The 14133-nt window shown below is 49.1% G+C and overlaps 1 protein-coding gene across 1 annotated transcript; it reads left to right on the top strand.

Moving 5' to 3' along the window:
• The first annotated feature begins 6757 nt into the window (after positions 1-6757).
• DUSP6 (dual specificity phosphatase 6) lies at positions 6758-11686 on the top strand. Its single transcript, XM_072864874.1, has 3 exons — positions 6758-7705; positions 8340-8777; positions 10158-11686. The coding sequence occupies exons 1-3, from the start codon at positions 7303-7305 to the stop codon at positions 10463-10465; spliced, it is 1149 nt and encodes a 382-aa protein (XP_072720975.1). The 5' UTR covers positions 6758-7302; the 3' UTR covers positions 10466-11686.
• Positions 11687-14133: the final 2447 nt, after the last annotated feature.

Here is a 14133-nt window from a genome sequence, read left to right as displayed (position 1 = left end):
GGCCATATAAAAAACAGACAGCGGAAATTGAATTGTTCACGCCTGGGTTGGACTCCTAATTGCCTCTCTTTGGAACCAGAACATAGCTGCGTGGCATTTCTTTTCCTGAATATGCCTGTCCCAGGATGAAGATCTTTTTCTTACGTAATTTGCTGTCCCTGCTCTGCTCTCTGCACAGCTGATTTACCCTGCACTGTGCAACCGCAGCCCTTGTTTACTCTTTTCATGGTCTAGAACAAGCCTTCAGTCATCCCAGGGGCAGGCTTTATTCCCATGGTCAGGACAAGAGAGAGATTTGGGATCAGGGGACCTCGTAAACGCAGAGGAAAATAAATCTTTAGCATTGGGAACAGAAAGCTGCTTTCTACACTTGCTTGATGCTGTCAGGTTTGCTTCCTTGTAGGATGAGTGAACAGGATGAAAATAGGACAGTGCTATTGAAGGAACATACTTTAGTGATACCACTAATAACTCCCCAGGTAAGCCCACATGTTAGTGCCTAGTAAGCCCTTCCAAGCACATCAAAATGGGCAGCGCTAAAGAGATTATAGCATTTTCTCAGCAGCCTCAGCTGGTGTGATGTATGTGCCCAGTATAGCATGATACAGGCTGTCCTTAAATAGCAGGCAACAGCAGAGAGAAACACACCAGCACGAAAAACATGAGAACACACTTTAGGCACTACTGAACTCTTTGGTATTGGCAAAGAAATAATATAAGCACAGCGCCGTCCCTACACAAATAGCAAGATATTCCTGCACCATGGATCAGGACTTTTGAATAGGAGTTGCTATTTTCCTCAGCTAAAGTAACAGAACCACATGAATCTGGATTCCAACTAGTAAGCTACTTTATTAATTTAATCACTGCCACCAAATTTAAGGACGTATCAGTATTTTTATGCAATCACAGTCTCAGTACCACTTTTAAAATTTAGTCTGCTTGTCTTTTTTGTCTCTATTATACAGTCCATGTTTTACTCGAAAGCTTTCAAATTAACATGTAATTAATTATAAGAAAAGTACACATACACATAGCCTTCTGTTCTCTTCATGTTTATTACTTTTAAGATAGACCTGCCCACCCATGCTATGTTTCTGTTGCCAGCAGAATGTAAACCACTGCAAAGTGATGCACAGTTTAATGCCACCAAAACTGCCACTACCAATGGCAGTACCTGGTGAAAAAAAAAAAAAAGGAAAAAAAAGAAGAAAAAAAAGGAAAAAAAAAAGAAAAAAAAGATTAGAGTGCTGGCCTGTGTGCTTGGCCAATACACTGTGAGCCTGGCTAAATGCATGCCTTGCACTGCCCTCCTACAAACTTAGTTTTATCCTCTAAGAAAGGAGAACCCTACAGCCATTAGCAATCTGCTGTCAAACAAAACTGCTCACCTTTGCACACCCTGAGGAACCATTTGGAGAACTCATGTATGAGCTACATTCAGAAGGGAACTTAGTTTATACTACAAGAAGTCAAAAGAAAACAAACCCTCTTGAATAAATGCATGCCTGTAGTAGCTGTTAAGTATTTTAAAGCGTCATTTCTAAGTAATTGCTAATTACATTACTTTATTACAAGGCACAATTAAATATGTGCTTGAGGTCATCCAGCTATTTGCTGTTTCAAGGAAAACACTTGAGTCAAAAGGATTTCCTAAATGGAGTCATTCAGTGTTTTATTTCTCCAACTTGAGGAATTATTTTAGATGTGAATAACTGGACATTGAATAATCAGTTAAATGCCATTTCCATAAATTGTTTGTGCTTTACAGAAAACAAGTAAAATGCTTTATAGGGCACTTTTGTTCTCCCTTTGAGGCACCCTGACCTAACCAGTTTTGCACCAAAGGCACTGTACTTTATGGCCAGTTTGGTCTAGGATGATTTGTGTATTTCTGTTTTCAAATAGATCATTCACACAAACCAACACAGACAGACCATTAATTCTCACTTTTACTGAAATTAAAAGAACTGTGAGAGGAACTTACAGATAAACCTAGAGGTGAGAATCACAGACTGTAAGGGAAGCACCTAAAAGTAAGGGATGGTTACACTAGGCACCATTTAGAGACAGTGAAGGGAACTGAGTGGCTCCAGATTGCAGTTTGTCCTCTCTGAGGACCCCCTGAAAGTTATTATTATGAGAAATAACTAGCTAAAATGTGAACCTCTAACTTCTGACATCTAAGGCTGAATGACTACCTAGCTGAATCATGGGCATCTGCTGGTTCAGCCAAAGCTGACAGTCAAGATCCTCAAAATTCATGCCTAAGTGTGACCTGTCAGTGGAAAAACCTGTCTCCACGACATTTTCCAAGCTCTTGCATTTCCAGAGTTGAGTTGAGTTGGCATCTCAACCAAAATCCTGATGCCAGCATGTTTCATGCTCCTTGGCCTTCTCCAGCAGGCAATCCCAGAACGTACTTCACTCGCCTGACATTAAACAGACAAGGTGTCTCTGCCACTTTGATTCAGGTCATCAGTGGTATGTGGAAAACCAAGGCCGGAGTCTCTGCTTTCATAAATATTAATTGATGCAACATGGGAAAGGTCTGACCAAAGAAGCAGAAAAACCTTTCTTATTTTAGGCCCCATCTTCCCATAGAAAGACAGGCTCCCATTGAATTCTGCTCCAAATCAAGTAGAAGAGAGGTGTGAACCTGCATCTTTAGAGGAAGAAAGCACTTACATAACAAAAAAACTTTCCCATCCCTGATGTCTAATGCAAGAAGAAACTTCATCAGTACTTAGCCTCCTGAGGATGCCTCTGCATCGCTGCCTCAGTATCCCAGGCTGTGAGGTGTCTCACAGTGGCCCAGTTGGCCTGGTTTCAAAATGTCATAGATACTTGCCTTTTTGGTACTTCTCTCTCCCATTACACTATGTAGATAGCCTGTCTGCCTAATTCAGGGCCAGGGCTTCTATTACAGAGAGACATGAAGGAATTGGGCAAAGCAACACTGAACTCTAATCTCCATCATCCATGCGAGGCTCTTGTCCTCTTCGTCTGCATCTCTGGCCAAGACAAGCTCAGGTTATAAGCACTCATGGAGATCTATTTGGGCCTCTACACATGCTAGGAATGAGCAAAAGGTTTATGGTCAAAAAGTGAGCAAAATAGGCTTTTCGTGATGATAAGCTTTGAGCTGGGCTGAAGAGGTTTCATTTGCAGCCAGGGAGGTATAAAACCAAACCAAAATAAAACAAACCCCACCCAGAAAGAAACATTTCAGGGTTCAAAATTTAACTCTGCCAGTGACTGGATGAATGAGGGGATCATGGCTAACAGGAATAGGCTCTTCTTACTGCCCAGGTACTACAAAAACTTTTGGAAGTTGAAGGATAAGTGACATCCTGGTGAGGCTTGGGTTGTAGATATGGTCTCTGACAAAGCATCAAATGCTAGCACGGTTAACTGAATTCGCTCCTGCATCTCTCAGTGACTGACAGGACAGTATGGTTCAGACAGAGGAAAAGTGAGCGCATACATGCATGCGAACACAAAGATAACAATGTGCCACATGGTTCTCATTCTCCTTTAGAGTTCTTCAGCTGGTGTGTGCTGAGGCCGGTACTACTACAAATTCAAAGGGTGTCATTTGTATTTTACTTGTTTAACTCTGCTGCAGTGCAAAATCTCCTGCCTGGCTCCCAACTTGCCAAATGCCACCCTCGGACTGCTGCCATGCAGCGAGCTGGCTATAGCCATCATCATTACAAGCCTCTGCCCCCAGCTCCACTTGGAAAATACAACTCTCTTGAGCATGCTTCATCTAACATTTAATTGCCTTCATATACTTAACCTTAATGCTCGTAACATTTCAGTCAGATCTGACAGTACTAATGACAAAAATATCTTTAAATGCTATTATTATTTATTGTTGCATTACTACTAGGCAGGTATCTCAATGGGTTTGATAAACTGCTTGCATAATATGTAGCTTTCAGTTAAAATGGTGAATGACTAAGATTTTTATTTTAAACCACTGCCATAAAACGTCACTGAAAATGCCCTGAAGATGATAATCAGAACATATTTTCTTCCTAAAATATTTTAGTCATCAGAGAGGCAAGTTTACCTTATATGAATATGGAAGTGTTTGATGGAAGTAATTTGGGGCTTGTTCTGTTTTCTTCAAATCCTAACTCTGCAATGTGCTGATGTTTTTCTGTGTGTCTTCATTTTTTAAAATGTAATCAAAGTACAATGTAACCCCAAAGAACCATGTTAATTAATAATATGGATTACAAGGAACAAATTGTATTTATCATTGCGTCAAGCTTGCTGGGAATTGTCACGATGTGGTACTGAAATTGTACCTGTCTTTAACTTTCAGGTCACATTCACTATAGTTTAATATGACTCCTACTTGTTTTCTAAGTTGATCCCTTAGGTGACAATTGATCATTTGAGGATTCTTCTGGCTGTGGCTCCTGTTGGGATGAAGGTTAACAGAGAAAGTACAGCTTATTATTAGAATAAGTGAGTAATAAGAAATGTTTGAGATGGTTGTAAGACAAGCATCACATTATACTGCACCTTAAGAGAGAACTACAGCTGAGGTGGTTTGAGAATTTTTTAATTTCTTAAGCCTGAAATCCATGGTTAGGTTGAGGTTTGGGTCATATTAGTTTGTAAAATTTGAACAAAAGTTGATCTGATACACTTGAGAAGAAGGATGAAGAATAAACATGGTGCCAATTTTAAGGAGGAAAAAAAAAAAGTAGTACTTAAATTATGACCTGATTATTCCTTTTACCAGGACTGTGCTATTTGTCATACTAATGCAGAGTGACCAACAGTGCCAGCCCCAGAGAATTTGCTGTCCTGCCTGAGCCCTGACACGGGTGAAAACAAAAGACTTAAATATAGCCGGGGGTGGGGGGGGGATATCAAGAAACAAATAAACAAAAATCAAAGGCTCCTGCTTTGATCTGTCACTGCTCTCAACATTTAAAAACCATACCCTGAATACACAGAGCTGAACAGCAAGTGAAGCACCTCGTAAGCACAGCCTGGAAACTCTTTAATGAGAGAGGGCAGGACCACGGCGGGCAAGGTGGACTGGCCGATTTTCCCCCACTGAGCGGTGGGACAAGGTACGTGGTGTGTGTCCACCGAGTCGCACATCGGCCTGGCCAAATCCCCCTGCTCAGGGCAGGGCAAGGTTTGTGTAACACTGCAGCCCCACTTTCAAGCCTTTGAAAAAGGTAGAAAGCAGGGATCGTCTCAAAATCCCTGCTGGAGAGGATGTTGTTAATGCCATCTGGGTGTCAGCCTTGCTTGAAACTGCAGCGACTGATGTGCCGACTGTAATTAACATCACGGAGCTTTCCTGTGCAGAACACACAGGACTGCCCATGCCGCTATCTGTTCCCAGGGTCAACGCTCTCCAGCCGCTCTCTACCTAAGGAACCTCCTTCAGCTGGGGTTAAAAATAATGATCCCTGAAGCACAGCAGCAGCGTAAACGAGATTAGCCTCTTCAGAACAATTTTACTCCCAAACAGATACTGGCGACGCGATTCGCGTGTAGGCCAGGCTTCTCCCCGTTTATTTTCGCTCCTCGCTTTTCACTTACCCATGTGCTAACCCGCACCTTGGAACAACCCCGCCCGGCTCAGCCTCCGGCCCCGCGGCCTCCCCAGCCCGCCGGCCCCGCTCCACCGGCCCCTCGGCGCCGCTCCGCCCGGTCCCCGCCCGGTCCCCCCCCGGCCCCAGCTACCCCGGCGCCGCTCCGCCGGGCCCCGCAGCCCCCCCCGCCCGCCTCCCGGTGCGGCGGAGACCGCAGCGTCCTTCCGCCCGGCCGGGGCCGGGGCCGGGGCCGGAGGGAAGCGCCGGACGACGGCGGTGCGGGGCCCCACCCGCGGGAGGAGCCGGTGCGGCGGCCGGGGGCCGCCTGCGCGGGGGCTGCCAGGTGCGAGGGGCCCCGCCGGGTCGGGCCGGGCCGGACCCCGCCGCGCTGGCGGCGGGCAGGGCGCTCCCCGCGCCGCCGGGGGTGGCTGCGGGCTCCGCGCTGGCGGCGGCCCCACGCCGCAGCCGGGCGAGCGCGGTTCAATTACCGGCTACCTGGAGGGGCTGGCCGCGCCGGGGCGGGCCGCTTTCCCCGGTCACGTTTTTGGGGTGGCCCGCCCCGGCTTTAGCAGTGCCCGCAGGCTGCTCCTGAGGCGGTGCCGGCTCCCCGGCTGCGCTTCGTGCAGCGAATAAAGCCGGGCCGCGTAGGAAGAGATTAGCTCGGGGTTTACCCTTCACCCGCGTAGAGATCAGCTGAGGACAGAGGCTACCCGCCTCCCTAAAAACGGGATTCCCGGAACGCCCTCATGAAAAGCCGGGCCGGGATCAGCGCTGAGGAATTAGGGGGGACGCGGCCGGCCCCTCGCGGGCGTCAGATTTCGGGGGAGAGAATGGGGAGGGAGAGCAAAGGTGCCTTTTGTTCCGCCGGCGGCGGCCGCCCCGCGGCTGGTGCCGGTGCCGGTGCCGGTGCCAGCGCCCGCGGCGCGGAGGGGAGGGCAGGGCCGCGCCCCCTCACCTGCCCCCGCCGCCCCCGCCCGCCGCGCCGCGGCTGCCGCTTGTTTGCACTCGGCTTATCCGGAGCGGAAATTCCTTTCCGTTTTTGTGAATGACAAACTCATTAACGATTCATCAACACAACCTGTTCCAGCCGGCCCGTCGCCGCGGCAACAGCCCCTTCCGCGCGCCCCCATTGGCTGCGCCGGAGAATGTACCCATTGAGGCGTCCCGCGGTTGTACCCATTGAGGAGCCGCCGGGCGCCGGGCTGCGCGGGGCCGCGGCCGAGGGGCGCTGCGGGCGGGGAAGGGGCAGCGGCACCGGCACCGCCGCCGTGTATCCGAGCTGAGCGGAGCGGGGGAGCCCCGCTCGGCGGCACGTTAATTGGATTTCATTCACTCCGGGCGGAGGAAAAGCCCAAGGGCTCGGGCTGCAGCGGCGATTAGGCAGGTTCATTCAGGGATTCATTGACAAAAAGAGAGGAGACCGGGCAGGCTGGCTGCGCGCACGCAGTGCACACACGCACGCACGCTCACACTTGCACACAAACACACACGCTCGCACTTACACATACACACGGGCCGGGGCCGGGGCTGCTTCTCCCTCCCCGTGACTCCACCGCCGCCCGGCGCGGGGGAGGCGGCGCGGGGGGGCTGCGTGATTCATTTTCCTGGGGCGGAGGGAGATAAGTTGTGCGGAGTTGGAGGGGTGCAGCCCGCCCGCCGAGCCAGCCGCATGCCTCTGTGAGAGAGAGGGGCGCTTCCAGAGCACGCTCCGCTCCCCCCGTCCTTCCTCATGCTAGATACGTTCAGACCCGTCCCTTTCGCGTCGGAAATGGCGATTAGTAAATCCGTGGCGTGGCTGAACGAGCAGCTGGAGATGGGCAACGACCGGCTGCTGCTGATGGACTGTCGGCCGCAGGAGTTGTACGAGTCGTCCCACATCGAGTCGGCCATCAACGTGGCCATCCCCGGCATCATGCTGCGGCGGCTGCAGAAGGGCAACCTGCCCCTGCGCTCGCTCGTCGCCAGCAGCGAGGAGGACCGGGAGCGCTTCGCCCGCCGGTGCGGCACCGACACGGTGGTGCTGTACGACGAGCACAGCCGCGACTGGAACGAGAACACGGGCGGCGAGTCCGTGCTGGGGCTGCTCCTCAAGCGCCTCAAAGACGAAGGCTGCAAGGCGTTTTATCTGGAAGGTGAGAAGGGCCGCCCGGGGTTGGGGGAGAGATCGCTGCCTGCCTGGGGGCCCGGGGCTGTGGGTGGCGGGGAGGCGAGCCCCGCGGCTCGGCGGTGCGGCTCTCTGCCCGGGGAAGGGAGGGGGGGCGTCCGCAGCGTCCCCCGGGCACTGCACGCTGACGCTCCGGGAGGACACCAGCCCGGGTAGGGGGCTTTTCCCCCTGCCCTCTACCCCCACCCCCCAGCATCCCTGTCCTCGCTTTGTTTAAAGAGACTTCGATGACTGGAATCGCTGTAGCAGCGTGGGGAGGAGAGGGCTAACGGGGATCCCGGCGTGAGCCGGGGAGGGCAGAAGGAATTGCCGCCGAGACATCTCTCCAGAGGCCCCCGCAGGGCGAAGCGGCACAGAGCTTTAATCTTGAATGTGCTGCGCCCTCCGCCGTAGCGGGCGATTTTCTTAAACCTTCTTTTAGGTTAGTCCGTCTGCGTGAGAGTGTGACATATTCGTTTCCTTTTTCCCGGGGCTCGAGAGGGTGGGAAACAGATGCCCCTTTGCAGACAGGGCTGCACCAGGGAAGTAAGTCGGCTTGCCATCTTATATCAGGTTGCATTCCCCCCCCCCCCCCCCGCCCCCGCCTTTGCTTTTCTCCCCAGGTGGTTTCAGCAAGTTCCAGGCCGAGTTCGCCCTGCACTGCGAAACTAACCTAGACAGTTCGTGTAGCAGCAGCTCTCCTCCTTTGCCAGTCCTGGGCTTGGGAGGCCTCCGAATCAGCTCCGATTCCTCATCAGACATTGAATCTGACATTGACAGAGACCCCAATAGTGCCACCGACTCCGATGGCAGCCCTCTCTCCAACAACCAGCCTTCCTTCCCGGTGGAGATTTTACCCTACCTCTACTTAGGCTGTGCCAAGGACTCCACTAATCTGGACGTTCTAGAAGAGTTTGGCATTAAATACATCTTGAATGTTACCCCCAACTTGCCTAATCTCTTTGAAAACGCCGGCGAATTCAAGTACAAACAGATCCCGATCTCTGACCACTGGAGCCAAAATCTGTCTCAGTTCTTTCCTGAGGCCATCTCCTTTATAGGTGAGACCCGGTTATTTGCTAACAGCTATATGTCAAGCTATATGTCAAGAATTCAGGAGATTTCGGGCGACAAGCGGTAGCAGCGTTTATGTCGGGCTCTGGGGGATGCCCCGCTTTCTGGTTTTAAAGCCGGCTTAAGCTGAGGAGCGGGTGGGGGCTGTTTGGGGGGTTATTGAGGAGCCCCGGTGAATTGTAAGCGACGTTTGCAGGTTGCAAACGCATACCTGGTTTGGCTGGCTGTGGGATTCCTCCCTGAGCCGTTTGTGTCGGAGCTGGGCACTGAGCAATGCGCAGCGTGAGGGGGATCTTTTAAAATCTCTTCCTGGCGGGGGGGTGTGTGTGTAAATAAACCCGGGGTTGATGGCTTATTCGTCCTTTTGGTTTTTTTCTTCTTGAGGTTACTGAAGAGCAGTAAAATAAAAAGAAACGATCTGGGAAGCTAAAGTTAGCTTTTAAATGCAAGTTATTCATAAGCGGTATCCCTGGCAAATGTATAGTCAGAGCTTTAATTAAATCACGTGGTAATAATGCTATACCTCTCGGGCTCGGTGCCTCGGTTAGCCAGCCCTTAGACATTACCCGTCAGCTCTGGAAACGCGTCACCTTGGGCTCAAGGAGTTCTGGTTAAAATTCGCACTCTCCTTCGTTTCGGGGAGGACTATAATCACCCCATGGGGGTGCGGTGGGGTGGGCATCGCATTATCTGTTGGGAAGCTGTGCTGTAATCCGGTTGAATGATACCGGTAGTAGTGGAGAATGTAGGTAATCTGAGCCCAGCAGGAAGAAATGTGGGCTGGAAGCCACAAAGAAAGTAATCTCCAGGCATTGTAATGCATTTCCTATTACAAAGGAACCCATTTTCAACCAATGTTGACATCCTGTTCCTCCTAATGGGCTGTCCCCTGTGACTTCCCTCATTCTTTTAAAATGCCTGAATACCTCCATTGTTAGCTGCACAACAGTTGGGGAATAATTTAATAGACCTTTGCAGTCTGCTGGTCTGTATAAAAGGCATTCAGTGACATATTGCAGGATTTCCATGCTGGGGCAAGGGGACTGTAAGAATTTAAGGCAAATCTCCAGGCGAAAGCGTGTCTTTTAAAACCGACTTCTAAAACAGTGTCATGCAGCGTATCCTGCTCCCTTTGTCTCATTTTTAGTTTTCTCAGCTCTTGGACTCGGGTACATATACGTAGGGGGGTGGATTCTCCTCTTGTCCTGGTTTTAAGCTGGTGAAGTTAAGTCTTGCGTTGCACTGCTGGCCACTGGGATCAGAATCGTCCTTTCTTCCTACTTGATACTAATCTCACTTGTGCTGAGAGATCAGTTACCAGCCCCCCTGTCTTATGTGTCCTTCTCTGCATCTTTGTCTCTGTACAGATGAAGCACGGGGGAAGAACTGCGGTGTCCTGGTGCATTGCTTAGCAGGGATCAGCCGCTCGGTCACAGTGACAGTGGCCTACCTCATGCAGAAGCTCAACTTGTCCATGAACGATGCCTATGATATCGTCAAGATGAAGAAGTCCAACATTTCGCCCAACTTCAACTTCATGGGTCAGCTGCTGGACTTTGAGCGGACTCTGGGGCTGAGCAGCCCCTGTGACAATCGAGTGCCGAACCAGCAGCTGTACTTCACCACCCCTTCCAACCAGAACGTCTTCCAGGTGGATTCCCTGCAGTCCACGTGAGCTCCCACCGCCTCCCTTCTCCTGTCCATTTCACGGAATCACTCCTCAATGGTTTCTCTTTGGCAGTGATAAAGAAAACGCAGCTTTCTCTTTTTCTGGCCTCTGCTATCAAAAAGCAGCTGCCAGTGCAGGCTAGGAAAGGTTACACAGTATGGAATCGGCTATTGTGAAGGGAGGGAACGTGGTGAGCTCTCTGGGAAGGACCGTGGTGACCAGGCAGCAGGTGGGCAGCACGCTCGTCCCTGCTTGCGCAGTGGCTTGGGTCCGAGGACTTCCAGGGGGGTAGGGTAAGGCTGGACAGGCTGAGCACATGTTCTCTAGAGACTGGGACTGTCCTGCTTCCCCCTCTGCTTTTGGATCTGTGACACACATCTTTGTCTTCAGTGAAGACTGGTTATTTTTGTTTGTTTGTTTTTAATTTAGAGGAGCCAAAGAAAGAGATTTCAGCTTAGTGTATTTGGAGTACTTGTTTGCCGGGAGCTCGGTAGTATTCTACTTGATCAATGTAAATATTTAATCTTAAATCGATTTGCAGGTTTTGGTTTTGTTTTTGGTTTTTTTTTTTTTGAATTCACATGTATTCAAGAAATCAATTCAAGGGACACCTGTGTTTTTGTTCTCTTCATAAATTCTGCTTTATTTGTTTGTTCTTTTTTTTAATTGCAAATAATATATTTGCAGCATGCTTAATTTTATTGTTCAACTGAAGCAAGCTTTCCATGAGGGAGAAATGGCAATGGTGAGAAGTTTGCAAATCATGTTTTGTGAGCAAGTACAGTCTCTTCTTTCATATATCTTTTCCTTGTGGTGATTTTTTTTTTCTCACACTCTTGATGTAGTTTCCACATGATATATATATATATTTTTTAAATTAAATTAATTTTTTGCCTTACCTTTTGTAAATAGATCATCTGGGAAGAGGTTTGTCTTTGAATGCGAAAGATTTTTGATCACTTTTTAAACCTTTCAGATGTGCTAAACAGTGCATTACCTCTGTACAAATTCTTCAGGGAGCTTCACCTCAAATGCAATATTTTGCGTCTTTTTCTTTTTTTTTGTATAAAACTGGAAGTATGTGCGAGCATTTGTACCTGTGTGTATGCACAGTGAACCTGCACATGGTTGCCAATAAGGGAGAGTCTAATTCACGGTGTAAAAGTTTTAAGATGGAATTTATTATAAGAATGTAAAACCTTAAATTATTAATAAATAACTATTTTTGGCTATTGAGAACCTGGCTGGTTTATTCCCCCTTTTCCCTCTGTGTGGGTGTGGTTAATTGCACATGCACATACGGTTATGTTTAAAGGTAATGATTGCTGTCAATAGCTTTTGTACAGCCCCTAAGACAATAAAGCCTTGATTTCCCCTTCGGTCCATTGGTTCCTAAATGAATAAACAGTGCGTGTGCTGGATTCTTGTCTTGCTTTGGTGAAGGGAATGCTTTTGAAGGCCTTTAGGTTAATTGCAAAATATTCCAGCATGCCTTTGCTACCCCAGGGATGCACCTGACCTGGGCCATAAGGTTTTGTTTTGTTGGGGTTTTTTTTGTTTGTTTGGGGTTTTGTTTTTGTTTGTGGGTGGTGGGTTTTTTTAAGAGTAAGGAGCTGCTGTTTTCTGGGTTTGTTTACGAGTTTTGGCCACTCTGTTACAGATGCTAGGGTTCGTGATCTCCTTTATCTGCCTGGCAGGAACTCACTTCAGAGATGTCAGCCGTCTGCAGCCTGTAAATGCTTTTTCTGTTGCTGTTCAGCTACGTTGCAACTTAGCAGGTGAAAGCAAGGAGGAAAAGCCTCTATATACCCTTAGTCACCTCATTTCCTCTTTGGACCCTTCAAGTAGTCCTGTCTCTGCAGAAGGAAAAAGGGGGATTATAGCGATTGCAAAACTTCCTGCTGCAACTTATTTTCATTAACATCCTTCCTGATGAGAAGTGGCCCAAGGGAGGGTGGTGCCAAAATCTGCGTGCAGTACCACGGTGATGGGCTGATGCTGCAGCTGGGGCTGTCGGCTGGGGTTCTGCAGAACTCCTGGCAGCCGGAGCATATTTCAAGTAATTTTAGAAACTGCAAGTGTGTGAAATGAAAAGCAAACAAAACATGGGAAAAAAGTGAGTCAGTGTCTCATGCAGTAGTGGCCTAGATTGAGTGCATAAACTGTGAAAGTAGAAGTGGGTTGCAGTTAAACTTGGCTTGTGCTAATCCAGTTTTGAATGGTTTCCGCTCTTGGCATTCCCTATGCTGCTCTGTTCAAAGTGGAGATTTGCAAGCAGCTCTAGCAATTTCCTGTCCAGCTGCAGCTCAAGTGACTCCCTTGTTTTTTTTCTTTCTTTCTTTTTTTTTTTTAATACAGTCTGTGGATAATTTTAGCCAGTTTCCTCTTTGTGGATTATTAATCTGCTTTCCTTGTAGAACCTACATAGCTGCGTCCCTACTGTTATGCTGAAGTCAACAGATGGCCTCCCCGCCACTTCCTCTCGTTTCGCTGTGGGTTTGTTGTCAGGCCACTTCTGAAATTAATAGTGTTTTCTGGCTGGCTGCCACAGGCCATTACCACAAAGGGGAAGTAACACATCTGAATAGCAGGAAGCCGGGCAGGGTCACAGCATGAACTGAACCTGTTGAGCGCAATCGGGCCTCTCCCGTTCAGCAAGTGTAGGGCTCCTCTTCCCTCCCCTTTTTTAATACGCCTTGCACAGAGAAAGGGCTGATGCTGAATGCCTCAGCTGTTTGCACTGGGCAAATATTTCCAGCTGAATGAGTTGCAAATGTTAATTGTGACTAGGTGCCCGTTAAGGTGAGGAGGTAAAGAGCAGTGTGCAGCAATGTAGCCTAAGGGAGGAAGGCCTTGGCTTTCTTTGCAAGCTGCTTTGAAAAGTTAGTGCTCACAAGGGCTTCCTGCTTCCTTCCTGCTTCACTGAGTGACTAACACCAAATGGGTACTTCTGCAATTCATCATTTTTCAGGACAAGCAAGCAAAGACGACCAGCTTTGCTCACACACACGCACAGCAGAGTGGCGCAGAAAACTTGTTCCAGATTTTTCCTCGAGCGAGGCCTGAACCAGGGCTGTTAGTCAGAAACCTTGGCTGAACTTGAACCAGGACTGGGCGAGAACAACTGTGGTCACGGGCAAACCCAAACCAGAACTGGAGCCAAACCAAAACCTGCTTCAACCTCTGATTTTGCTGGGGGTGTTCACACTCGCTCATGTGCCGGCTCTTAATTACAACTGGTTTGGAGGGAAAAGCAGTGAGGGCTCTCACCAGCAATGCTCACCCTCCCCACGCAGGCTCCCAGGTAACTGTGCCCCAGCACAGTGAAGGGAATGGCTCAAAAGCTTGCCAGCTTTTCTGAGGCCGGACTCTGCTTGCTCCTGCAGTCCCCCCCCAGCACTTGTTTCAAAATAACTCGCTTCCTCTCTCCCCTCCCTTGTTTCAGTCCTTGCTGAGATGGGGCAGAGGTCTCGGGCTTCTGGGGGGTTTGGCAGCTATTGTAGTTCCTCAGCTGGTAAAGTAATTTGTAAAGGGAAGAATAAATCCTTTGTGCCTATAGGGACAGGCCTGATGTGTATAGGGGAGAGGGAGGGAATATCCCCCCTTTGCAGCTAAAAAAATCGCAACCTGCTTCATGTTATAATGTAGGAGTGGGAGGTACTGAATTCCTTCAG

This window comes from Ciconia boyciana, chromosome 1 (assembly GCF_034638445.1).
Source record: "Ciconia boyciana chromosome 1, ASM3463844v1, whole genome shotgun sequence".
NCBI classification, from domain to species: Eukaryota; Metazoa; Chordata; class Aves; order Ciconiiformes; family Ciconiidae; genus Ciconia; species Ciconia boyciana.
Note: the sequence above shows the minus strand (reverse complement) of the source record. Positions and strands in the feature narration are given on the sequence as shown.

Bases quoted from the DNA above. Each gene is read 5' to 3' on its own strand.
- DUSP6 (XM_072864874.1), top strand. From the start codon at position 7,303: ATGCTAGATACGTTCAGACCCGTCCCTTTCGCGTCGGAAATGGCGATT. The intron at 7,706-8,339 runs GTGAGAAGGGCC...TTTTCTCCCCAG, and splicing joins CAAGGCGTTTTATCTGGAAG to GTGGTTTCAGCAAGTTCCAG. The intron at 8,778-10,157 runs GTGAGACCCGGT...GTCTCTGTACAG, and splicing joins TGAGGCCATCTCCTTTATAG to ATGAAGCACGGGGGAAGAAC.